General features: G+C 42.7%; 1 protein-coding gene across 1 annotated transcript in view; it reads left to right on the forward strand.

Moving 5' to 3' along the window:
- Window positions 1–25,566, forward strand: part of MLXIPL (MLX interacting protein like) — a 187,254-nt gene that overhangs the window by 155,136 nt on the left and 6,552 nt on the right. Inside the window, exons 10-15 of the mRNA XM_040338321.1 lie at window positions 3,579–3,640; window positions 5,850–6,072; window positions 9,246–9,322; window positions 14,920–15,039; window positions 17,993–18,120; window positions 20,829–20,952. Coding sequence (XP_040194255.1) covers window positions 3,579–3,640; window positions 5,850–6,072; window positions 9,246–9,322; window positions 14,920–15,039; window positions 17,993–18,120; window positions 20,829–20,952 — 734 coding nt within the window. The remainder of the gene's footprint in view (window positions 1–3,578; window positions 3,641–5,849; window positions 6,073–9,245; window positions 9,323–14,919; window positions 15,040–17,992; window positions 18,121–20,828; window positions 20,953–25,566) is intronic.

Raw genomic sequence — 25,566 nt, forward strand, 5'->3', positions numbered from 1 at the left:
TGTACGATTTAAGAAGACCAGTACATTCTTTTGTCAAATGTGTTTGAGAGATAAGACCATGGTCAATGAAGTGATTGTTCTGTTAAACACAAAGGCATGCAGACAGAAACTGCTGTTCTGTTTAGACTGCTTGGCCACTAACATGCAGGAAAAGCTTAACGTCCAGCCTAACGCTAAAATCCCTGAATCAACAGACATCCACGATCTAACACTAACTTATTTAGCCCTGTAAAGCAAAAATCAGTATACATTTTTCATACCTTTTTTGAAGCCGATCCGGTCTCCAGCGGCGGAAGCTCTGCAGAGGACATAGCCGAGAACGGCTGTGAAATGTATGGGGAGTGACGTCACCCATTGAGTAACTATGGTCCCTCCTTTGCACCCACCTACACAGCGAAGCCGCTGCTGACAGCTCAGCGTGGGATTGGGTCGGATCGGCTTCAAATAAGGTATGTATATTTTCTTCTTTACAGGGCTAGATAGGTTAGTGTTAGATCGTGGATGACTGTAGATGCAGCGATTTTAGTGTTGGGGTGGACTTCTACTTTAAACATTGATAATTCATTCCGTTATGGTAATTCAGATCTTGATAAATGTATCTCTTAATTTATAAGAGGTAAATGTATCTCCTGATTTATATGAGGTTTCGAAAAGGGATTAGACTTAGTAGAAATCCGCCTTCAGGCTCCTCCTTTGGGATAATATTATTCCCTTCACATGACACGTACAATGTCCAGGTAATAATGTAAAGTATTCAAGTATTTCATGTCCATAGCTTAGTCATATCATATAGAATAACTAGAGATTTGTTACCTATTTTTTACATACTGCATTAAAAGTGTCAACATTCTAAAGTGTACAAAAGAAGTAAAGTTTCCCCAGGGGTTTTAAATTTTTAAGTTCTATCTATAGGGAAGCCTATAATAAGACTTACTTATAGGTACAGTAAATATCTCCTAAACATGCCCCGTTTAGGAGATATTTACTTTTTTACTGCACAAATGATGTCATCGGCGCATGTGCCCTCCGTGCCGTTTCTTCACTAGAGTGCCTTGACTGATGGTTCCCGCGTGCATTCGTGGGGGTAACATCATGCGACTCCGGACAGTCAGAGCCGGAGTCTGCGGCCTAGGAAGGAAGATGGGCAAAGATGGATGCAGCCTTCACCGGAGACAACACGGGCTTCTTTTGCAGGTAAGTGTCACATAATGTGACATAATGTGTCACATAAAGTGTCACAATGTGCTAGTATGCGATGCATACTAGCACATATGCTTTTACTTTGCAGGGAACACAAAAGGAAGTAAAACCCATCAGGGTTTACTTCCTCTTTAATGCAGCAGAAAATGGCTCAAACAAATACCGTATTTGCCGGTGTATAAGACGACCCCCTAATTTTACATTTGTTTTAAAGATTTTTTTGCCTGTACTCACTGTATAAGATGACCCCCCTTGCGAGGCTTCCGACGCTTAATATTTCTTCCTTCTGGAGCCATATTCTTCTTCCTTCTCGCTGAAGCTGGAACCAATCACGGTGAGTGATGTATTCTATTAATGAATACAAAGCCTGCTTGGATTGGCAGAGGCTGTAACATCATCAGCCCACGCCTTTCTGACTCTCAAAGCCAATCCGAGCAGGCTACTGTATGTAGCCTGCTTGGATTGGCAGAGGTTGTTCCTCCAATCAGAGCAGGCTCTGTATTCATTTGAATACATCGCTCACCGGGATTGGCTAAGCGGTATATACTGTATGTAGCCGAAGCTACATACATTATTACCGCACATTCAGCAGGCATCCAAACAGCTGACCCGGCGTATAAGACGACCCCTGCTTTTTGGCCATTTTTTTTAAGTGTAAAAGGTAGTCTTATACGCCAGCAAATACAGTACCAATGTACTTCAACAAAAATTCAACATTTATTGTTTCAAAAGTTAAAACCAACAATTGTTTACAATATGAGGTCTGGTAGCATAATAACCCCAATCCGACACAAAGATGATGATGACCCTAGTGAAGGCAGGTGTTGACTCTAATATGGGGAATTTCCTCAAAATTGATCCTGCCAACAGTACCCCAACACATTTCGATTATGAAAATCACAATATTTCTAAGGGGGTTAGGTTATCTACATTTAGAAGTACATAGTTATAATGTTATAATAAAGAATACATTAAATATAAAAGTTTCCACATCTCATTCTTTTTTTACCCATGGAATATAATTGCCTTTAGGCAATGGTGGGGGGGGGGGGTTGAATGGGAAACCAGAGCATTTTATTCTTTGTGGATTAGACTATATTCTGAACCACAACTATTTCATGTTTGACGGTTCCTACTACCTCCAGGTACAAGGCGTAGTGAAGGGGACATGTTGTGCCCCTATGTACGCCAATTTGTACTTGGGGGAGTGGGATCTCCGACGAAGACCTCGCCAAATACACGTGTTGTACATCCACATAGCACAGGTATATTGACGACTTCTTTATCGTTTTGGAGGGGCCTGAGGCCAGCTTGTTAGAATATCTTTGCCAAATGAACAACAATGACCGTAATCTCAAATTCACAAAGACCTACAATCAGGACAGTATCACATTCTTGGATGTATGAATTTAACAAGAACCCAATGGGGAACTTACAAGTATACTATTTCATAAGAGCCCAGCGGGTAACACATGTGTCAAGCTTCTATCCTGTACCCCTCAAGAATTCTATACCATATAACCAGTATCTTAGATTGTACAGACATTTCTCCATTATAACTATGTGCTTCTAAATGCAGATAACCTATTCCCCTGAGAAAGATTACATTTTTTATAATCTAAACACGTTGGTTTGCTGTTGGCAGGATCAATTTTGAGGAAATTCCCTATATTAGAGTCAAACCTGCCTAGGGTTATCATCATGTTTGTGTCTGACTGGGGTTATTGTGCTACCAGAGCTCATATTTTAAACGATTGTTGGTTTTAACGTTTGTAACCATAAAATGTTGAATTTTTATAAGTATGTTGTTATTTGTTTGATCCATTTTTTGCTGCATTTTTTTTGTATATTATTTGTAGTGAGCAGTTACATAATCTCTGATGGGTTCTTAGCTAAATATTCCAACATGTTTCAGTCATTGGAGAGCTGAAGGGGAGGATTTTATGAATCTTTCAGAAGAGGGAGAGAACACGGAGGGTCTCACCGGGGAGGTGATACAGGCACCTAACTGGAGAGGGAGAGTACAAGTGTAATTCAGCAGTAAGGCAATGTTTTTTTATAATCTGACGAACATACTGAAGTTGGCGGGTGAAGCCGCAGTGCTGCTTATTCTAAATAACGGTGTAATCCTCTGTCTGTATTTTGTGGTAGGTATATAAAAAAAAAATGGTTGAAAAAAATTAGGAATATTTTAATAGGTAGCCACTTGAACTAACAGAGCTTCACTGAGTGAATCTCCAGTATTTATATCAATCAAATACACTGAAAGCTAAATGTTCAAGTTGTATCTGGTAATTTCATTATATTTAGGATTTATCTTGTAAATATTAAATATATATGTATTTCTGTTTTTTCTTAATTTCTCTCCTATTTTTCAGCATCTAAACCAGACTCTCCTGCACAACTCCAGTCTTGTGGGCCTAATGGACTGAGTAACACGGTAATCACTGCAGTAACTAAATATTTCAACTGCTTCTAATTATCTATACATAATATAACCTTTTATTACACACCTTTAGCTCCACCTTTGTAAAAATTGTAGTGAAGCAGATATTCTTTAGCCCACATTCACACTGAACATGGCTTTGAAATTGTGCAAGTTCATCTAAACTCACACAGTTTCAAAGCCGCATTTCAGTCCAACTTCGAGGGCGACTTGAAAGACATCTGTGCGGGGTTCATGCACAGATGTCTTTTGAAATTGCCTCTTAAGTCATCAAAAGTAGTGCAGGAACTACTTTTGGAAATTGGTGCGGCACTGCAATGATTGGAATGCTCCTATTTCCGGCAATAGGCTCTGATTTTATATGCGATTTGACCTGTCAAATTGCATGTCAAATCGTGCCAATGTGAACCAGGGCTAAGCCAGGATAGCAAAACAACCAATCAATGAATAGAATTGATTACCTATTTTTCTTCTTTAAAGCCTGTACAGGCACTTGAGGATCCATTCTGCCCAACCGAGAATGTTTAAAATTTGATAACAGTGTAAGTGGTGTAATGCTATGTCTAGGTTAATATTTCATAGGTGCAGACTGACCGTATGACCTCTAGCAAAATTAGAACATTACTAATTGGACAGAATGGATACTTCAACAGCCTGTACAGATTTAACAAGATAATAGATGAGATTTACTAAAACTGGTGCACGCACAATCTGCTGCAGCTGTGCATAGTAACCATTTAGCTTCTAAACTCAGCTTGTTCAATTGAACTTAGAAGCTGATTGGTTACTATGCACAGCTGCGCCAGATTCTGTGTGCTCCAGTTTTAGTAAATCCCCCACTATGAATTTACAAAGTTATTTTATTGCCCTTCGAATTGTCACTGATGTGTATTACACGGTAAAATAGAATTCTGGAAAAATATTTTATAAAATGCCATTTTAATTTAGATATGTATTTATTAGAATTTATAAATGTATTCTTACATAGTCTGTACCTGAATTTGTCTCCTGTAATTTCCTGTAAATACACAGGAATGACCTCATTAATATGTTGCTGCTCCTTCACTATTCAGTCACTGGGTTGGTGAGGAAAGGTGAATGAGGAACACCAGCATCAGCCATTTTTCCTTTAGGTTATGTTCACACTGATCTGACATACGACTTCTGATCTGATTTTGCCCTGCGACATTATGTATGACTTCCATGCGACTTCAATGAACGGGATCAGACTTTGAGTCTGGTATGGATCTTGAGGGGGAACCCAATGCCAAAAAAAAGGCATGCCCCCCCCCCCAAGACAATACCAGAAAGGTCTAGTACAGGGGGCCTCTTCCCGACAACCCTGGCCGGTGGTTGTGAGGGTCTGCGAGCAGAGGCTTACCAGAATGTGTGCCCCCAGATTCCGCCCCCCCCCCCATGTGAATGAGTATGGGGTACATAGTACCCCTACCCATTCACCCAAAAAAAAGTGTAGTGTTGTACAAAACTAGAAGGTTTAGAATGTATAGGAGTGTTCTTTAGACACAGCTGTATCACTCCTGTTTCTCATGACCTCAAGGAAGAACATGAAAATAATTCTCCCTAAATGTTACAGAAACACCTATAAAACATCAAAGGGAGTATAGCAATTTCCCACAATGTCCAGAAGCAAAGGTTTGACTGGAGTTGAGCTTTAAGGGCTTGTTCCGACAAGTGGCTGGGGTCAGCAAAAGCAGGTAATTGAGCTGCAGTTTTACCCCCCCCCCCCTCCCCACGACTCTCCATCTAATCAAGGGCATGCAGCCACTTAAGGCTGTACATATGCCGCAGTTCTTTGCTTTTTTGCTTTGCGTCCATAGCAAAAATTAAAACCTGTGTTGCAATCAGAAGGCAATAACTCAGCCGGGCGCAACCCATTCAAGAGAATGGGGCTGCACTTTAACCCTCTGCAATTCGTCGCATTCAGTCACCATTTTTGGGGTTAACATATCACTTCTTCACCACCTTTCACATTCCCTCTTACAGTGATCCATTGTGGATTGTATTTCAAAGGGGTCTGCTTACTGCATCTCACATAAGTAACAAGGTTGCTCTGACACGAGATATAATGTAGTGTTAATGATAATATCCATGTAAGAGCTAATAGCAGGTTTAGTACAATTTATACACAATTGTGATGTTCCAGAAATAATAAATAAATGAAATTGTCTGTATTTCTCCCCAGACAGGCAGTAGGTCAGAAGCTATGTCTTTTCCAGGCATTTCTGTACCACCTATTCCATCTTCCCCTACACAAAGTGGCCTTGGTTTTCCCTCTCCTCCGCCTTCAATATTCCTCAGTCCTGTTTTATGTAGTCCAAGCAACAGCACAGTTTCTGAAACCACAAACTTTACAGGTCCTTCTCGGCATCCGAAAACTGAAAGGTTTTCTCCATCATCAGTCTGCAGTAAGTACATAGTCATGATTCTACACTAGCATTTAACAGTCTGGAATCACCCAGAAATTGTACAATTAAATTGATCAGGAATTGTTGTTAGTAAACTGGCAATGTCATTCCATTTTTATCAATTCATCAATCATTAACCCTCGTTCACACCATACATGCATGAAAACTGATGGAAAAACCACACATATTTTACATGCAGAGACACGAGTTGACATCAATTTGACATCATACTAGAATTATTTAAAGGATATTAAACGGAAAGAAAATATACGAAAGTAGGACTTTTGAGGCACAACATTTATCTTAAATTACTATTTATTTATTGGATATCAATATTTTCCACATCATTCCACAGAATATCACAACGCATCCAAATATAGTACAAATATCGAAATTTTGTTGTGATAAAACAATACATTATGTCATGAACGATTGATTCCTTGTGGAATTGAAGTAGGCAAAACAAAAAAACAACAAGGGGATTGAACCAGTATATTTCCTTCCAAGGACACCAAACTGAAGAGATGTTTAGGATATTCATGGCGAATAGCAATGAAGATACTAAAAAGGGTAAAAAGAGTGAGGCCTCGTACACACGACCGAGTTTCTCGGCAAAAACCAGCAAGAAACTTGCTGGGAGATATTTTTTTGCCGAGGAAACCGGTCGTGTGTACATTTTCGTCGAGGAAACTGTCGAGAAACTCGACGAGCCAAAAAGAGAGCAAGTTCTCTATTTCCTTGACGGGAATGGAGAAAATTGGCTTGTCGAGTTCCTCGACAGCCTAACAAGGAACTCGACGAGGAAAACGATGTGTTTCGCTCGTCGAGTTTCTCGGTCGTGTGTACGAGGCCTGATAGTATAGTTCCCCCTCATATATACATAATGTAGTATTTAAAGTCCAAAAAATCCCCCCCATCTGTTTTCCATCAGTTTTCATACATGTTTCAGTAGGTTTTTATGCACGTTGACATCAGTTTTCATTATTTATTTATTTTTTACAGATAGACATCACACCCTGTGTCATCACTCTTTTTTCTGCCCTGTTCACACCACAATGTTGATGTCAAGCCAGCTTTTCTTCTCCAGAAAAAAACATACATGTTGCAGATTCCTGCACAGAAAGAAATCTGTGCATGACACCAGGGCTGGCCCTACCATGGGACCCGATAGTACCATTGTACCAGGCAGCACTTTCAGGGGGGCAGCAAATTTCCTGCCTGCACGCCATCCCATTCCGCCAGCTCCACTCCACTGTGGGGCTAATTGCCGCCCGACCGCTCATCCTGTTCCGCTCTCCTCTCTACTGTGGGGTTAATTGCATGAATAGAGCCATAACAGGTCATTTTTATACTCCTATATACATGTATAGAGCCATGATAGGTCCACTTTAGTTATCATGATATAAAATAATGGATGTGGGGGCATTTTGGTGGGTGTAATTTTTTTTGGGGGGGGGGGGCAGCATTTCATTCTTGGTACCAGGCAGCACAATGTCTTGGGCCGGCACTGCATGACACCAGTGTTGCGATGTGAACAGGGCATATAAAGAACATCTCACGTCTCTGCACATGGTATGAAAAAGGCCTTACAGTTATCAAAGAATTCCCAATTTGCAGCAATTGCAGGTTTGCAGACTTTTAATATTCTGTCAGTTATTCAAGCCCATGCCATTTTCTTGGACATGTGACTTGCTTGTAGAGCATGTCTTCTAACTTTATGGTGAAGCTTTTCCCACAAGAGCTCAATAGGAACAAGGTCTGAATGGCAAGTCCATTAAATCCAGTACTCCAGCTTCCATATAGGTTTTGCATAGCATAGAAGGGTACTACTATACAATTGGCCTCATTTAATGGCTGACCACATGGGATGGTATGAAGTTCCGAGTGGTAGCATTTTTCTATTATTTCTTGTACCTTACCAGCATCTAAGCAGCTCCATTCAGTAAAATCCCCCTAGTTGAGTATTGTTTTTTCTTAGTGAAATCAATACTTTTCTTTTAATATAAAGACAGCCAGCTTCCTTCACACACGCCTGTCCCTGCTGGACCCTTTCTCACCGTTGGGCCGCATAGCAGCTGCCTGGACTTGTATAACTGTAGTAATGCCCTTTCTCATCAGTGATTTGTTTAGCAGTATTAACAATCCTAACATGTAATTACCACAGGATGCATATTTTTTAAAGACCTTGTTAAGTATTTCAGGATTACAGGTGGTACATTTTTTAATGCAATGGTCCCTCAGCAGCATCTTAATATAAAAATGCACAGGCTGCATTACTCACCTTCAATATGGAACCCTCCCTCCCTCTGAGGACATACCATGAATGCAGAGCATAATGGGACTGCCCCCCCAGAGTGCCATACCATGGCACCCTTCGTTTACAGTATTGATGCAGCGAGTGGTGCTAACATCATCACTTCTGCATTAATGAAGGACTACCCACCCCCTGGAGCGTACTGAACAGGAAGAAGACTTACGATATGTGACCAGCCTGAAGTCTTCTAAAAAACACAATGTATGTAAATGCATGTCATAATGCACATAAAAGCATATAATACTGCAAGCATTTTCAAAGGCAAAGGCCCTGTACACATGGGCAAGACCCGTCGTTTTCCCTGACGAGTGTTCACACTGACCTTTTAAAAGAACCGCGGTTCTCTTGAAAGGCAAGAACATGGTGAAGTCATCGCGTACGACGAACATGCGCTCGTCACATTCGATGCCGTCACCGCCATCTTGCTTCACCCTACCTATGCCGTAGAAGTTACCGCGCATGCATCAAAGTCATTTTAAGCATGCACGGCTTTCCACGGCGACAGGTAAGTATACACACTCTCGGGTTTTTCGTCAGGAAACAGGCCGACAAGAATCTCGACGTTTTCTTGATGGTTTTTGTCGAGAAAACTGGTCGTGTTTGTACGAGGCTAAAGTGTAAATCCAACCATAAACAGCATGGTGGTACACACAACACGTGGAAATGTGTGAAACACTGCTTTTTATCCTTAGTTTGTATTATGTCAAGATTTGTCATTGTAATATTTGTTAATCCCCAAGGCATTTGTACAAAGCCAAATTAATTACTGGCAGTGTAAAATAAGTATGATATGACAAACGTACTATTTGTTCACAAACAGATCAAAGCTATTTAGTTTATCTATGTTTACTTGTTTCAGGTGATGATCGCAAAGACACGCTAACTGTGCCCTGTGCCCAAAATTCTCTTACCTGGCATAAAAGTGACAGCAAAAAGGTGAATGCAGGAAACGGTGGTGGAAACCTACATGGCTCAAGCACAATCATGTCTGTGCAAATCTCCCAGTGTATTATGTGTTTATAATACGTATGTCGCACTTACAGATTGCATTGAAAAAAATTTTCCCCTCTATGTTGCAAATCTACCAAGATCTTTTTGTTTTGATCTTTTTTGTTAAAGCGGAGGTTCACCCAAAAAACAAGTATATAACATTACATTCAGTATACCTCAAACATGTACAGTATGCCGTTTTTTTGTTTTTTTTGGGGGGTGTACATACGGTATTATCTGTATTTTCCTCTCAGCTTCCGGGTACTCGCTCCCGCGGGAGTGGGCATTCCTGTGCAGTGCCGCAATGTCATCTGGGACTTCGCCCATATGATTGATGTGCCTGAGAAAAACTCCCCCCGGCGGATAAGGTGCGTCACAACTTTCCGAAAGTAGCTGAACCGCGAGTCGGCTCTATACGGCGCCTGCGCACCGACTAGGAGCCGTGTAGAGCTGACAGGGGAGGCGCCGTATAGAGTCGGCTACTTTCGGAAAGTCGTGACGCGCCTTATCCGCCTTATTGCTTCCTGGCTAATGATTGAGACCAATGTGTAGGTCAGGAAGCTCAGATTTAAATAGGAGCTTATATATTCCACACTTAACCTCATGTGAGAACTGCTAGAAAGGGTAGAGGGCATGGGAGATTGATGGGGATTGAAGAGTGCTTTCATGGTTATCCATGGGGTACCATAAGGGTGTTTTATATCTGATTTTCATTGTGGATATGGCTTTGTGTTTTCTGCTCTCTCCCAAGTGCCGGGGTGGAGGAAAGTTGTAAATGTAATAATCATATTAGATAGCGGTTGAACGAGCCTAGGGGGGGGGGGGGTGATCTAGAGTGCCCCTTTATTAGATTGTTTTTTCTGCTGTATAGAGGTTGCCAAAATTAGCTTGAATAAGGAGCCCTAATGTTGGGATAACCAGAAATCATGATGTGGGTATTGTGGAGCAAACATTGTGGTTTGTCAATAATAGGGCATATTTTTATTTATATTTTCACCTTAAGCAAGAATAACAGTTGATAAGAAGATCTGGTCATTGGATTCACTACAACTTATTATTTGGGACTATATACATGAAACAATAAAATGCACTGGACTTGTGTTGATGCACTATCGTTACATATTTTATTGGATTAGTATTGATGTATTAATATATTTTCACAATTATAGGGGGTATTTGTTAGATACTATCTTGTAGTTGAGTGCCCTCTACATTTACATTCTTATATTGCAAGTTCACACTTTAGCACAGAGGAGCAGCTTTAAATTTATATCATAATTATATATAATAATTTTATTATTTATTTTGGCGCTGAATTTTTTTCTACACATACGAGAATTTAGTAACCTATTCTCACTAACACAGATTTGTGAACAATATTTGAGAGAAATAGGCCTTTTGTGTACATAGAAAAAGTCGTAGATCTTTGAGTTCAGCTCATGATAAATAGGGGCAAACACAAAAGTGTGGCGTTTATAATTTTGCTCAGTGTAGTCATTTTTGCTTGCAATGCTGCTGCCACATATTGACTCTCCTCAGAGCAACATGCTTGCTTCAACCACTCAGAAAATGAGCTACAAATCCCTGAAATTGCCTTGGCAGAGACCATTAAATGATTGCAATTATTTATTTATTTTACTCAAAAGAAACAATAAGGAAAGTGCTTTTACAGCTCTTACAAAGCACAGCTACAAAATGTACATACATAATACATCATTTTAAATAGTAATTGCTTGACCCCCCTTTATTCCATTATTCATAGAAAAGCTATCTTATGTATTTCATATTGACTGGGTGGAGGCCTTACCTTACAATGTTCAATGTACAGGGAGTGCAGAATTATTAGGCAAATGAGTATTTTGACCACATCATCCTCTTTATGCATGTTGTCTTACTCCAAGCTGTATAGGCTCGAAAGCCTACTACCAATTAAGCATATTAGGTGATGTGCATCTCTGTAATGAGAAGGGGTGTGGTCTAATGACATCAACACCCTATATCAGGTGTGCATAATTATTAGTCAACTTCCTTTCCTTTGGCAAAATGGGTCAAAAGAAGGACTTGACAGGCTCAGAAAAGTCAAAAATAGTGAGATATCTTGCAGAGGGATGCAGCACTCTTAAAATTGCAAAGCTTCTGAAGCGTGATCATCGAACAATCAAGCGTTTCATTCAAAATAGTCAACAGGGTCGCAAGAAGCGTGTGGAAAAACCAAGGCGCAAAATAACTGCCCATGAACTGAGAAAAGTTAAGCGTGCAGCTGCCAAGATGCCACTTGCCACCAGTTTGGCCATATTTCAGAGCTGCAACATCACTGGAGTGCCCAAAAGCACAAGGTGTGCAATACTCAGAGACATGGCCAAGGTAAGAAAGGCTGAAAGACGACGACCACTGAACAAGACACACAAGCTGAAACGTCAAGACTGTGCCAAGAAATATCTCAAGACTGATTTTTCTAAGGTTTTATGGACTGATGAAATGAGAGTGAGTCTTGATGGGCCAGATGGATGGGCCCGTGGCTGGATTGGTAAAGGGCAGAGAGCTCCAGTCTGACTCAGACGCCAGCAAGGTGGCGGTGGAGTACTGGTTTGGGCTGGTATCAAAGATGAGCTTGTGGGGCCTTTTCGGGTCGAGGATGGAGTCAAACTCAACTCCCAGTCCTACTGCCAGTTTCTGGAAGACACCTTCTTCAAGCAGTGGTACAGGAAGAAGTCACCATCCTTCAAGAAAAACATGATTTTCATGCAGGACAATGCTCCATCACACGCGTCCAAGTACTCCACAGCGTGGCTGGCAATAAAGGGTATAAAAGAAGAAAAACTAATGACATGGCCTCCTTGTTCACCTGATCTGAACCCCATTGAGAACCTGTGGTCCATCATCAAATGTGAGATTTACAAGGAGGGAAAACAGTACACCTCTCTGAACAGTGTCTGGGAGGCTGTGGTTGCTGCTGCACGCAATGTTGATGGTGAACAGATCAAAACACTGACAGAATCCATGGATGGCAGGCCTTTGAGTGTCCTTGCAAAGAAAAGTGGCTATATTGGTCACTGATTTGTTTTTGTTTTGTTTTTGAATGTCAGAAATGTATATTTGTGAATGCTGAGATGTTATATTGGTTTCACTGGTAAAAATAAATAATTGAAATGGGTATATATATTTTTTTTTGTTAAGTTGCCTAATAATTATGCACAGTAATAGTCACCTGCACACACAGATATCCCCCTAAAATAGCTAAAACTAAAAACAAACTAAAAACTACTTCCAAAAATATTCAGCTTTGATATTAATGAGTTTTTTGGGTTCATTGAGAACATGGTTGTTGTTCAATAATAAAATTAATCCTCAAAAATACAACTTGCCTAATAATTCTGCACTCCCTGTATGACATTCAATACTGGACTCTGTGGGGCAGATGCAGATGCACAGACAGAGTACGCCGGCGTATCTACTGATACGCCGGCGTACTTTCAAATTACCCGCGTCGTATCTTTAGTTTGAATCCTTAAACCAAGATACGACGGCATCTGGGTTAGATCTGACAGGTGTACGTCCTCGTACGCCTTCGGATCTAAGATGCAATACTTCGGCGTCCGCTGGGTGGCGTTCACGTCGTTTTCCGCGTCGGGTATGCAAATTAGCTATTTCCGACGATCCACGAACATACACGCGGCCGTCGCATTCTCTTACGTCGTCGGCTTTTTCCGGCGTATAGTTAAAGCTGCTATTTTGCGGTGTATAGTTAGACTTGCCATGTTAAGTATGGCCGTCGTTCCCGCGTCGAAATTAGAATTTTTTTTTTTGCGTAAGTCGTCCGTGAATAGGGATGGACGTAATTCACGTCTAAGTAAAAAAAAATGACGTTGTTGCGACGTCATTTAACGCAATGCACGGCGGGAAATTTAGAAACGGAGCATGCGCAGTTCATTCGGTGCGGGGACGCGCTTCATTTAAATGAAACACGCCACCTAATCGCCGATTTGAATTCCGCCGCCAGAGATACACTACGCCGCCGTAACTTACGGCGCGAAATCGTTGAGGATTCGAAATAACGCCAGGTAAGGTACGGTGGCGTAGCGTATCTCTGATACGCTGCGCCCATCTATTTCTATGTGGATCTGGCCCTGTGTCGCTAATTTGATTTGCCACTGTATTATTAAAGCAGCTGCTGATCTGTACCATCCCATTGGCCAAACGTTGCAGCCAACCCTAATGTTAGCTGCATTCTTGCTCAAAATAAATAACAAAAAAAAAGTAATTGGATGGTGTAAATAATATCCATAATTAGCACATTAATACAGAAGGGGTGCAGTACTGCTATTTGGGTCTCCCATAGAGATTTCCCCCAACTCCCTGACCTGGTGTTTTCATCAGGACAACAATAAAAAGGTGACAGGGGTTCTAGCCTTCCTCTAAAAAAATAAAAATGTATTCTGTCTGTGTTGCTTTTAGAGAATTTACTCACTTGGATAGCAGATAAAACCTGCCAGGGGTTCTAATACTTTCCCAACGGTAGCCAAAATGAAAATTAACTGTTTTTGCTAGACATTAATTATATAGTTACAGTTACATAGTTGGTTAGATTGAAAAAGGACACAAGTATATCAAGTCCAACCTATGTGTGTGATTATATGTCAGTATTACATTGTATATCCCTGTATGTTGTGGTCGTTCGGGTGCTTATCTAATAGTTTTTTGAAATTATCGATGCTTCCTGCTGAAACCACCGCCTGTGGAAGGGAATTCCACATCCTTGCCGCTCTTAGGCCGCATACACACGGTCGGTCAAAACTGATGAAAATGGACTGAAGGACCGTTTCATCGGTCCAAACCGATCGTGCGTTTGCCCCATCGGTCAGCTATCCTTCGGTCAAAAAAAAGAGAACTTGCTTTAAAATTGTACCGATGGACGCCTAACCGATAGGTCAAAACCGATCGTTAGTATGCAAAAGCATCGGTCAAAAAGTCGCGCATGCTCAGAATCAAGTCGACGCATGCTTGGAAGCATTGAACTTCGTTTTTTTCAGCACGTCGTGTGTTTTACGTCACCGCTTTCTGACACGATCGTTTTTTTAACCGATGGTGTGTACGCACATCAGACCATCAGTCAGCTTCATCGGTTAACCAATGAAACGGTCCTTCAGTCCGTTTTCATCGGTTTTGAACGATCGTGTGTACGCGGCCTTACAGTAAAGAACCCTCTATGCAGTTTAAGGTTAATCCGCTTTTCTTCTAATTTTAATGAGTGACCGTGTGTCGTATTAAATTCACTTTCGCGGGAAAGTTTTATCCTTATTGTGGGGTCACCAGTACGGTATTTGTACATTGAAATCATAACCCTTCTCAAGCGTCTCTCTTCTCCAGAGAGAATAAGTTCAGTGCTCGCAACCTTTCTTCATAACTAATGTCCGCCAGTCCCTTTTATTCGTTTTGATGCCCTTCTCTGGAAAGTAATGTAATGCAGATCATTTGTTTAATTTAAAAATGTTGCAATGTTTAATTAAGTCTTCAGTGTGTACGACATCTGTGTGTCTTTGCAGGTTGAGAGCAGACGCATAACGCACATCTCTGCCGAACAGAAGAGGCGCTGCAACATTAAACTTGGATTTGACACCTTGCACAGTCTGGTGACAAGTCTGCATGGACAGCACAGTAACAAGGTATTACACACTAATGTCAATGCATGCTATGAGGATAGGATTTTACTGATGGAGCCCCTCTGTACTTTGCTGTAATTGTATTACTTATTTACAGACTAGAAAACACGGTTTATTTTCTTCATTAGCAAATATTAAGGGTTCTAATTGAAATAATCATTTTTTTTTTTATTATTATTATTATTATTATTATTATTATTATTATTACTGCTTGGATCACGCTTTATTAAACAATGTTTAACAGCAATCAAATAATACTTCAGTGTTAAATAATTTTTAAAGGTTAGGCCTCGTACACACGATTGTTTTCCTCAACAGAATCCATCAAGAAACTTGGTGGCAGAGCTTTTTTGCCGAGGAAAACGGTCGTGTGTATGTTTTTCGTCGAGAAAACTGTCGTGGAACTCGACGAGAAAAAAAGAGAACAAGTTCTCTTTTTCCTCGTCGGGAGTCTCAATTTCCTTGTCGCGTTTCTCGTTGGGCTTGTTTTGCGACGAGAAACACGTTTGTGTGTATGCTTAGAAACCCGCGCATGCTCAGAATAAAGTATGAGATGGGAGCGCGCCTTCGGAAAAATTAGGGTTTGTAATGGAGATAGCACATTCGTCAAGCTGTAACAGACTGAAAAGCGCGAATTGTCTCTCACCAAACTTTTACTAACACGCAGTAACATGAGATTAGCAAAAGCAGCCCCAAGGGTGGCGCCAGTGGAATCAAACTTCCCCTTTATAGTGCCATGGTACGTGTTGTACATCACCACGTTTGAGAACGACGAGATTTTGTCTTGACAGTGTGTATGCAAGGAAAGCTTGTCAAGATTCTCGACAAGCCTAACAAGGAACTCGTTGAGGAAAACGATGTTTCATTTACGACGAGTTCCTCGGTAGTGTGTACGAGGCCTAAGAATCATATCTATGTTAAAGTGAACCTAAACCCCAAATCAAACGTTTGCAAGTACTGTAAAACTTCTGCTTTAAAACAGACTTGACAAGACGCCTAATATTAGTCAAAGTAAAAAGAAAAGTTAAAAAGTCCACAATTTTGCATCACCCTGTCCAAAGATACAGAAGCACCCACAACTTTTATATTAAAGTGATTGTAATCCCTGTTTAAAAATAAAATTAAAATAACAACAACGTGTTAAAGTGGTTGTAAACCCATATAAATAAAATAAAAACCTGCAAGACAAAGGCATAATGAGCTAGTATGCATCGCATACTAGCTCATTATGAAATACTTACCTTATATTGGAAGCTGATGCAGCAATCCCTGTACACCGCTGTGACCGGCGACATGTCTCCCAGAGCTATTTCTGGGTTCGCGGGCTACGCTACTGTGATTGGCTGGAGCCACGATGAAGTAACATTCAAATTCACCTTTTCTCCCCGTCCCCCCCCCTTTTTTAACTTACCACCTTTTTTCCCTGGTCACTCCACTGCATTTTTGTTAATCCCACAAAAAATGGAAAATGAGAGATGGAGCAGCGGTTATAGTTTTTACTGTGATTTATTTATGTAAATGATCCAAAACTGTTCCACTAAACTGCTTATGAAGTGTAATGCCGTGTGTGGGCTCCAGAGCATTTTTTACGATGTAAAAAATGGCTTTTAAAAATTTAGAACATGCTAAAAAATTTCACGTCGCTTTTAACGTTGTCGTTTTTAACGTTGTAAAAAATTGTCGTGTGTGGGCTTTAACGACGTGAAAAAAACGTGCATGCTTAGAAGCAAGTTATGAGACGGGTGTGCTCGTTCTGGTAAACTAGCGTTCCTAATGGAGATAGCACATTCGTCACGCTGTAACAGGCTGAAAAGCGCGAATCGTCTCTCACCAAACTTTTACTAACACGAAATCAGCAAAAGCAGCTCCAAGGGTGGTGCCATCCAAATGGAACTTCCCCTTTATAGTCCCGTCGTACGTGTTGTACATCACCGCGCTTTGCTAGAGCATTTTTTTTTCACGATCGTGTGTAGGCAAGGCCGGTTTAACAATAATCGGGTTAAAAAACGTTGTTTTTTCTAGACCATTAAAAATGGTCGTGTGTACGTGGCTTTCAGGTTTCTCGTTGGGAAATCTGGCCAGAATCTCGATGAGAAAAATAGAATGCCTGCGCTCTATTTTCTCATCAAGATTCTTGTCAGCCTGTTTCCCGACGAGAAACCCGAGATTGTGTATACTTACCTGTCGCCGTGGAAACCCGCACATGCTCGAAATGACTTTGACGCATGCGCGGTAGCTTCCACGGCATAAGTAGGGTGAAGCAAGATGGCATCGAATGTGACGAGCGCATGCTAGTCGTACGCGATGACGTCGCCACTTTCTTGCCTTTCAAGAGAACCGCGGTACACTCAGGCGGCAAGAGATTCTTGCCAAGAATCTCGTCGGGAAAAACAACGTTTTTTTCCTGACGAGATTCTTGCCCGTGTGTACGAGGCCTAAGCTGGAGCATGGCCTTGATTTGTTAGTGTATCTAAATCTGCTAGTTCATTAAACACTCCCCTCCCATTGGCTCCTGCGGCTGTCAATTAAAGTCAGTTAGCCAATCAGGGGAGAAAGGGGGCAGGGCAGGTCAGGGTTCCATGTCTGAATGGTCACACGGAGCTCTGACTCGGCTCGGGTGCCCCCATAGAAAGCTGCTGACTGTGGGTCACTCGTCAGGAGGGAGGAGCCTGGAGCAGCAAAGAGGGACACAGGAAGAGGAGAGTCCCGCTGCTCTGTGCAAAACCAACTGCACAGAGAAGGTAAGTATAGTTGTTATTTAAAAAAAAAAAACACAATACCTTTAAGCTGCAGTATATTACATTTTTGGTTGTGGGTTTAATATTGCTTTAAAGTTATTGTTGGTACCAGGTGCCCCTGAGTTTAGGTCAGGATGCCAAAAAGGGTGTTTGGACCAAGGTGAGAAGCAGGTAGATAAGAAGGTGACATAAACTAATGACATTACTGATCTCCACAGCTTAGTAAGGCGACCACCTTGCACAAGACAGCAGATTACATCTATAAGCTGCAGCAGGAGAGGGCCCAGCTACAGGAAGAAGCCCAACGCCTGCGTCACCAAGTGCAGGAGCTAAGCGATAACATCAAGTAAGTATAAAGACTCATTTGTTAATAATATTAGTCTAATTGGCCTAAAGTATATACTACACAACAAATGTATAACACAATCACTTCAGTATCCTTTTTGGAGTTTTTGTTAATTTTTTTTATTTTTTATTTTTTACTGGCAACAATTTATCAGAAAGCATTCTGTCACAGCGGCTGTATGTACACCAGCATCTCCTGGCTACTGATCTCTTGAGGCACCGGGTTTCATTTACTAAGGGAGAAGAGAATGTTCACATGAAAGTAGACTTAGCTTAATGAATACGGTGAAGCTCTGTCTGCATTGACCACCCAATCGATTTGCAAAGTGAAAACCATCTATCTCTACTCCTTTTGTAAATCAACCCTATTGTCTAAGTAGAAGTAGACATTCATTGCAGCTCAGAACAGATTTGTTCTGTATCTCTCTGTCTTCTCCACCATTGAGTTTTGACAGAGGTAAAATGGCCAATACACATGAGATGATCATCACCCCTTTTTAGACATTTTCAGTTGGCATGGATGACACTTTGATCAACATCATTGTCGTTGTATGGCCCACAGGAGAGGGCTGTGAGATTAAGAAAACATTCTCTACCCATACTAGGTTAAATTTAGGTCGGCCATACATGGTTTGAATCTCAGCCGGTTCAGCAGGAACTGGAACAGTTAATGGGCAGGCCAGGGGCGGACTGACCACCCGGGTGCTCGGGCACTGCCCGAAGGCCCCATGCCACTAGGGGGCCCCATCAGGGTTGCCATCCTCAGTAAAACAAGGGACAGTATGTAAAAATCTGTGGGGCAGATTCACATAGAAATAGATGGGCGCAGCGTATCAGAGATACGCTACGCCGCTGTAACTTACTTTTTGCCGGTTCGAATCCCCAAAGAATTTGCGCCGTAAGTTACGGCGGCGTAGTGTATCTCTGGCGGCGGAATTCAAATTGGCGATTAGGGGGCGTGTTTCATTTAAATGAAGCCGAATGAACTGCACATGCTCCGTTTCTAAATTTCCCGCTGTGCATTGCGCTAAATGACGTCGCAACAAAGTCATTTTTTTAACTTGGACGTGAATTACGTCCATGCCGATTCACGTACGACTTCGAAAAAAAAATCAAATTTCGACGCGGGAACGACGGCCATACTTAACATGGCGAGTCTAACTATACGCCGCAAAACAGCAGCTTTAACTATACGCCGGAAAAAGCCAAATAGAGACGACATGGATCGTTGGAAATAGCTAATTTGCATACCCGACGCGGAAAACAACGTGAACGCAACGCAGCGGACGCCGAAGTATTGCATTTTAGATCCGAAAGCGTGCGAGGACGTACACCTGTCGGATCTAACCCAGATGCCGTCGTATCTTGGTTTGAGGATTCAAACCAAAGATACGACGCGGGTAATTTGAAAGTACGCCGGCGTATCAGTAGATACGCCGGCGTACTTGCTCTGAGGATCTGCCCATGTGTTTTTTTAAAAAATCCCAAGATTATAGCTGCCCCGCCTCTCCAGTATCTTTTCAGTCGTGTATGTATATTCTGTGTGTATGTATATTGTGTGTCTGTGTGTGTGTACTGTGTGGCCCCATAATCTCTATTGCCCGGGGGCCCCATGAGTTGTGTGTATACTGTGTATGTATACTGTATGTGTGTGTGTATACTGTGTGGCCCCATAATCTCCTATTGCCCAGGGGCCCCATAATCTCCTATTGCCCAGGGGCCCCATAATCTCCTATTGCCCAGGGGCCCCATGAGTTGTCATTCTGCCCCTGGGGCAGGCTGAATGTATTAAGTTGAGCGATTGATTAACTTGGGTACAACCAGCCTGCTGGATTCTTTTGCGATTATCACTAGCAGCTGCTATAGCTTTGGTACAAAGTCATTGTACATACCGTAAATAAATAAGACATCCCCAAATATAAGGCCTAGTGTGTTTTTGTAGGCAAAATTAATATAAGACCCGGTCTTATTTTTGGGGGGAAACGGATCCTCCTCTGCTCGGGTCCCTCTTCGATGCTCCTGGCCCCTCCCTCCTGTTGAGTGCCCCCACAGCAAGCAGCTTGCTATGGGGGCACGAAAGCTGAGCCGCAGTTCCCTCAATCTCCTCATTGGCTCACTGACTTTGATTAACAGCAGCGGGAGCCAATGGTGCTTTGATGCTGTCTCAGCCAATAAGGAGGGGAGAACTGGACAGCCAAGAATCTTGTGCAAAATCGCTGGATCGAGATGGGGCTCAGGTAAGTATTGGGGGCTGAAGGGGGCTGCTGCATACAGAAATCTTTTTATCTTAATGCACAGAATGCATTAAGATAAAAACCCTTCTCACTTTACAACCACTTTAAGTATCCTCTTCCCTGGCTCTTTGTTTACATGTAACAGCAGTGATTGGTTGAGTTGTCTGTCACTGCGGGTCCATGCTGAAGGTCTATCCAGTCCTGTGGTTTACACTGCTCTGCTGCACAGCACAGCCCTGTCTAGCAGGGGAAGGAACATGATCTTTCTCTTTTTTTTTTCTTTTTTTTACGAAAAGTGGAGTGTTCTTTTTTTATTATGCTTTGCAGTAATCCATCCATTTTCACATGGAGTCAGCACAGTGTTGTGCACAGCTGAACAGATACTTTTTTTTATTTATTTTTTCACACAACTTGCAGTGTGCCTTATCAGTTGTATATAAAAAGTAGAATAATGTTCTGTGTGTTTATTTAACAGCCTGTGCCAGCAGCAGCTGCCAGCCTCCGGAGTTCCAGTCACACACCAGCATTTCCAGCATATGCAACAAATGTTTCAGAATTATGTCCAGAGCAGGACGCTGCAGAATTGGAAGTTTTGGCTGGTATCCTTCAACGTATAGTGGAGCTGCTAATACGCAGTTAGGTTGGGTTCACGCTACAGCACGCAGCGGCTCACAGCAGGAGTCCGGTGTGTCTCCATTCGCTGTTTCAGGCCCAATTTTAGCTCAAATTTGGCTGAATTTGGACCTGAAATGGACCGAAAGACACAGAGGACTCCTGTGCAATTCGCACCGGAGCCGCTGCGAAGATGTGTGAACCGTCTCCTTAGAGAGCCGGTCACGATCTCCTGCCATGCGAATTGGATGCGGGAAAACCCTTTGGCCCGTGGTTGAAGGAAAGAAAATTGCACAACGTATGGCCTGCCTAAAGCCTGGTACACACAATACTGTGTGTTTTTTCTGTTCAACCCAGTGGGCTGAACGGAAAAAATCTGACAGAACGGTTCTATTTTTAGATCCTGGGTCTATTTAAAGATCTTGGTTCAACTGTTTAATCTATTTTTAGACCCTGAATTTATTTGTAGATCCTGCTTCAACAATTCAATCTATTTTTAGATCCTGGATTCAACTGTTCGATCAATTTTTAGATCCTGGTCTCAACTGTCCGATCTATTTTTAGATCCTGGGTCCATTTATAGATCCTGTTTCAACTGTTCAATCTATTCAATCTATTTTTAGATCCTGGTCTCAACTGTTTGAGTGTGAGCAGCACACTGGCTAAGTGGTTAGCCAGTTTGATTCTTAACCACGGCACTACCTGCCTGTAGTTTGCATGTTCTCCCTGTGCCTGCATGTACCTGCTGGGTACTCTGTTTCCTCCCGCACTCCAAAGACATGCTGGTAGGTTATTGGCTCGTGTCTAAATTGGCCCTAATATGTATATGAATGTGAGTTAGGGACCCTTAGATTGTAAGCTCCCTGAGATCAGGGACTGATGTGAATGTACAATATACTGTATATGTGTAAAGCATTGTGTAAAATGACAGAGCTATATAAGTATAAGAAAATCTATTTTTAGATTCTGGTCTGTTCAATCTATTTTTAGATCCCAAGTCTATTTTTAAATTCTAGTTTCAACACTACCATCTTTTTTAAGATCCTGGTTTTAACTATTGGATCTATTTTTAGATCCTGGTCTCAACTGTTTGGTCTATTTTTAGATCCGGAGTCTATTTATAGATCCTGGTCTCAACTATTTGATCTATTTTTAGATCCTGGTCTTGACTGTCCGATCTATTTTTAGATCCTGGGTCCATTTATAGATCCTGTTTCAACTGTTCAATCTATTTTTAGATCCTGGTCTCAACTGTTCCAGTGTGAGCAGCACACTGGCTAAGTAGTTAGCGCTTCCCCCTAGCAGCACTAGGTTCTTCAGTTTGATTCTCAACCACGGCACTACCTGCCTGTAGTTTGCATGTTCTCCCTGTGCCTGCGTGGGCTACCTCTGGGTACTCTGTTTCTTCCCACACTCCGAAGACATGCTGGTAGGTTATTGGCTCCTGTCTAAATTGGCCCTAATATGTATATGAATGTGAGTTAGGGACCTTTAGATTGTAAGCTCCCTGAGAGCAGGGACTGATGGAAATATACTGTAGATGTGTAAAGCACTGCGTAAAATGACAGCGCTATGTATGTAATGAATAAATCTATTTTTAGATTCTGGTCTCAACTGTTGGATCTATTTTTAGATCCTGGTCTCAACTGTTGGATCTATTTTTAGATCCTGGTCTCAACTGCTGGATCTATTTTTAGATCCTGGTCTCAACTGCTGGATCTATTTTTAGATCCTGGTCTCAACTGCTGGATCTATTTTTAGATCCTGGTCTCAACTGTTGGATCTATTTTTAGATCCTGGTCTCAACTGCTGGATCTATTTTTAGATCCTGGTCTCAACTGTTGGATCTATTTTTAGATCCTGGTCTCAACTGTTGGATCTATTTTTAGATCCTGGTCTCAACTGTTGGATCTATTTTTAGATCCTGGTCTCAACTGTTGGATCTATTTTTAGATCCTGGTCTCAACTGTTGGATCTATTTTTAGATCCTGGTCTCAACTGTTGGATCTATTTTTAGATCCTGGTCTCAACTGTTGGATCTATTTTTAGATCCTGGTCTCAACTGTTGGATCTATTTTTAGATCCTGGTCTCAACTGTTGGATCTATTTTTAGATCCTGGTCTCAACTGTTGGATCTATTTTTAGATCCTGGTCTCAACTTACTTGGCCTTAATACAGAATGTATTTGTTTACATTTCGGTACAGACAATGTAGTGAACTGTATGTGTGCGCACTGTGTATACATGTCAGTAAGTACTTGTGAATGTGTGAGGAGCAATATCACATGGGACATGTAGTCCTGGGGAGGAGAAGGAAGTGATTTAAAGGCTAGGAGGGTTACTTTACTATTTTATTATGCAAGTTTAAACAACTCAGGAAGCATTACTGATGAAATACAGAATGTCATTGCTTATTCAATTATGCACAACCTCTACATTCATTTCTGGTCATGTTCAGTGTGTTACATGGACCCGACAATCAGGCTATATTGTAAGTTAGCTTCTGTGGAATCTTCTTTTACAATCTTTAGCAGTTTTTTTGGCAGCAGTGACATTAGAACATATATCATACTTGCCAACTGTCCCGTTTTTAACGGGACAGTCCCGTGAAATAGGACCTAGTCCCGGCTAATTTAGCCTGCCGGGACTTGTCCCGGTTGTAGGGGTGAAACGGATCGTCACCGATCCACGGAGCGCTCCGGAGCCTAGGAAAGTCCCCGGCTTTGGCCTAGCTCCGGAGCGGCGGCCATCTTGCTCCACCCAGTGTGCTTGCCAGAGCCCAGAGCACAGCGTGACACGCCTCCCCGCCTCAGCGTGTTGACTTCTGTAGTCAGCGCGCGGAGGCGGGGAGCCATGTCACGCTGTGCTCTGGGCTCTGGCAAGCACACTGGGTGGAGAAGATGGGACTGGGCCCTGTCATTCCACCGTCATCCGTCCGGGCCAGCCCAGTAGTGTAGCGTGGGGGTGAGCAGCCAGTGCTCATTCCAAACCTGCCTCTGCGCTGCTGTGAATGACTGAATGTCATTGCTATCCCAGGGTGACTTCCTCCAGGCTCTGAGTCCAGCAGCCCCTATTATCATTGTGCACAATCAATAAATCAATCAATCCAGTCCTCAGCACCTGCACCCCCCCCCCCCCCCGCCCAGGGACACCAGTGGTCTGGTCCAGCCTGTCCTGTCCCCCATGATTCCTCAGGCAGTCCGTGTGTGTGAGTGGGAGGGGCGGTGCTCGGTGCAGACGAGCGTGTGGAGGCTGCTGGTGGAGAACATGGCCTGCGGAGGAGGAGTGCTTCCTCTGAAGTGAATAGTGATCCATCTCAAATTATCCCTTTCCTCATGGCTCAGTTATGTCACCCTCAAGAAGCAGGGACTGGTGGATAGCAGTTATCTATGGATGGAGTCCTGGCCTGGAGTGGTGAGTGAAATCCCCCGATCTACCTGAGGGGATGTAGTCAGTAGTCTGAGTACTGCAAGACAGAGTGTAGTGGGCAGGTAGGTCAGTGTAGTGGACAGGTAGGTCGGTGTAGTGGACAGGTAGGTCGGTGTAGTGGGCAGGTAGGTCGGTGTAGTGGGCAGGTAGGTCAGGGTAGTGGGCAGGTAGGTCAGGGTAGTGGGCAGGTAGGTCAGGGTAGTGGGCAGTAAGAATGAGTTCCGGCGTGTTCGCATAGAACACGTGCGGAACCCACCAGGAAGTGAGCACGGCACTGCGCTAATCACAGCCAGGGAGACATTGTCCCGATGCTCGGCTGCAGGGATCATGAAATGTCTCCCTGGCTGCTATTAGCGCAGCGCTGTGCTCACTTCCTGGCGGGTTCCGCACGTGTTCTATGCGAACACGCCGGAGCTCATCCTTAGTGGGCAGGTAGGTCAGCGTAGTGGACAGGTAGGTCAGCTGCCTCTCAAAGTGACTGACTGGTAGAGCAGTGGACGGTATGATTATTTTTTTCATTTTTATTTTGTTTTTTATTATTTTTACAGAATTTTAATTTTTTTTTAGGAATCATTAGAGGACTTCAGTGAAATACCAGGGGTCCAAACAGGGGGATTCTGTGGCACACAAGGTGATTAGGGTGGGCCCTGGCACACCCTGTGCGCACACCTATGATCCTGACACCATATCAAGCATGGTGTTGGGATGATATGAGTGCTAAAACAGCCATTCACCTGACAAATCACCCCCCCCCCCCCCCCCTGGTCCTTGGCAAAAGTGTCCCTGAATGGCAGTTTTGGAAATGTGGTCACCCTAACAAGGGGGGACATGGAAGGCCGCGATCGGCAGCTCTGCTTCTACACTTTTGATGATACATGCCTGGGTTAGAGGCCCCTCCCCTCTTCAGTGGATACAGTCAGAGAGAGAACTACAAGCCCCAGGGAGATCCCGTGGCTTGTGGGCACTATAAAGCCGCCGATCACTGCCTCCCATCTCACCTATGGAGAAGTCCTGGGTGTTCAAGGTGCACAACGGAGACTAGCCAGGTACAGGGAAACCTCTGGAAGTGGGGGGGGGGGTGTGACTGTCTGGGGACCCTGATGTAAGGGGGCCCTCAGGGGACCCTGATGTAAGGGTCCCCAGCTGAACTGGGGGTGTCGGTAACATATAATG

Source organism: Rana temporaria, chromosome 2 (assembly GCF_905171775.1).
Source record: "Rana temporaria chromosome 2, aRanTem1.1, whole genome shotgun sequence".
NCBI lineage: Eukaryota > Metazoa > Chordata > Amphibia > Anura > Ranidae > Rana > Rana temporaria.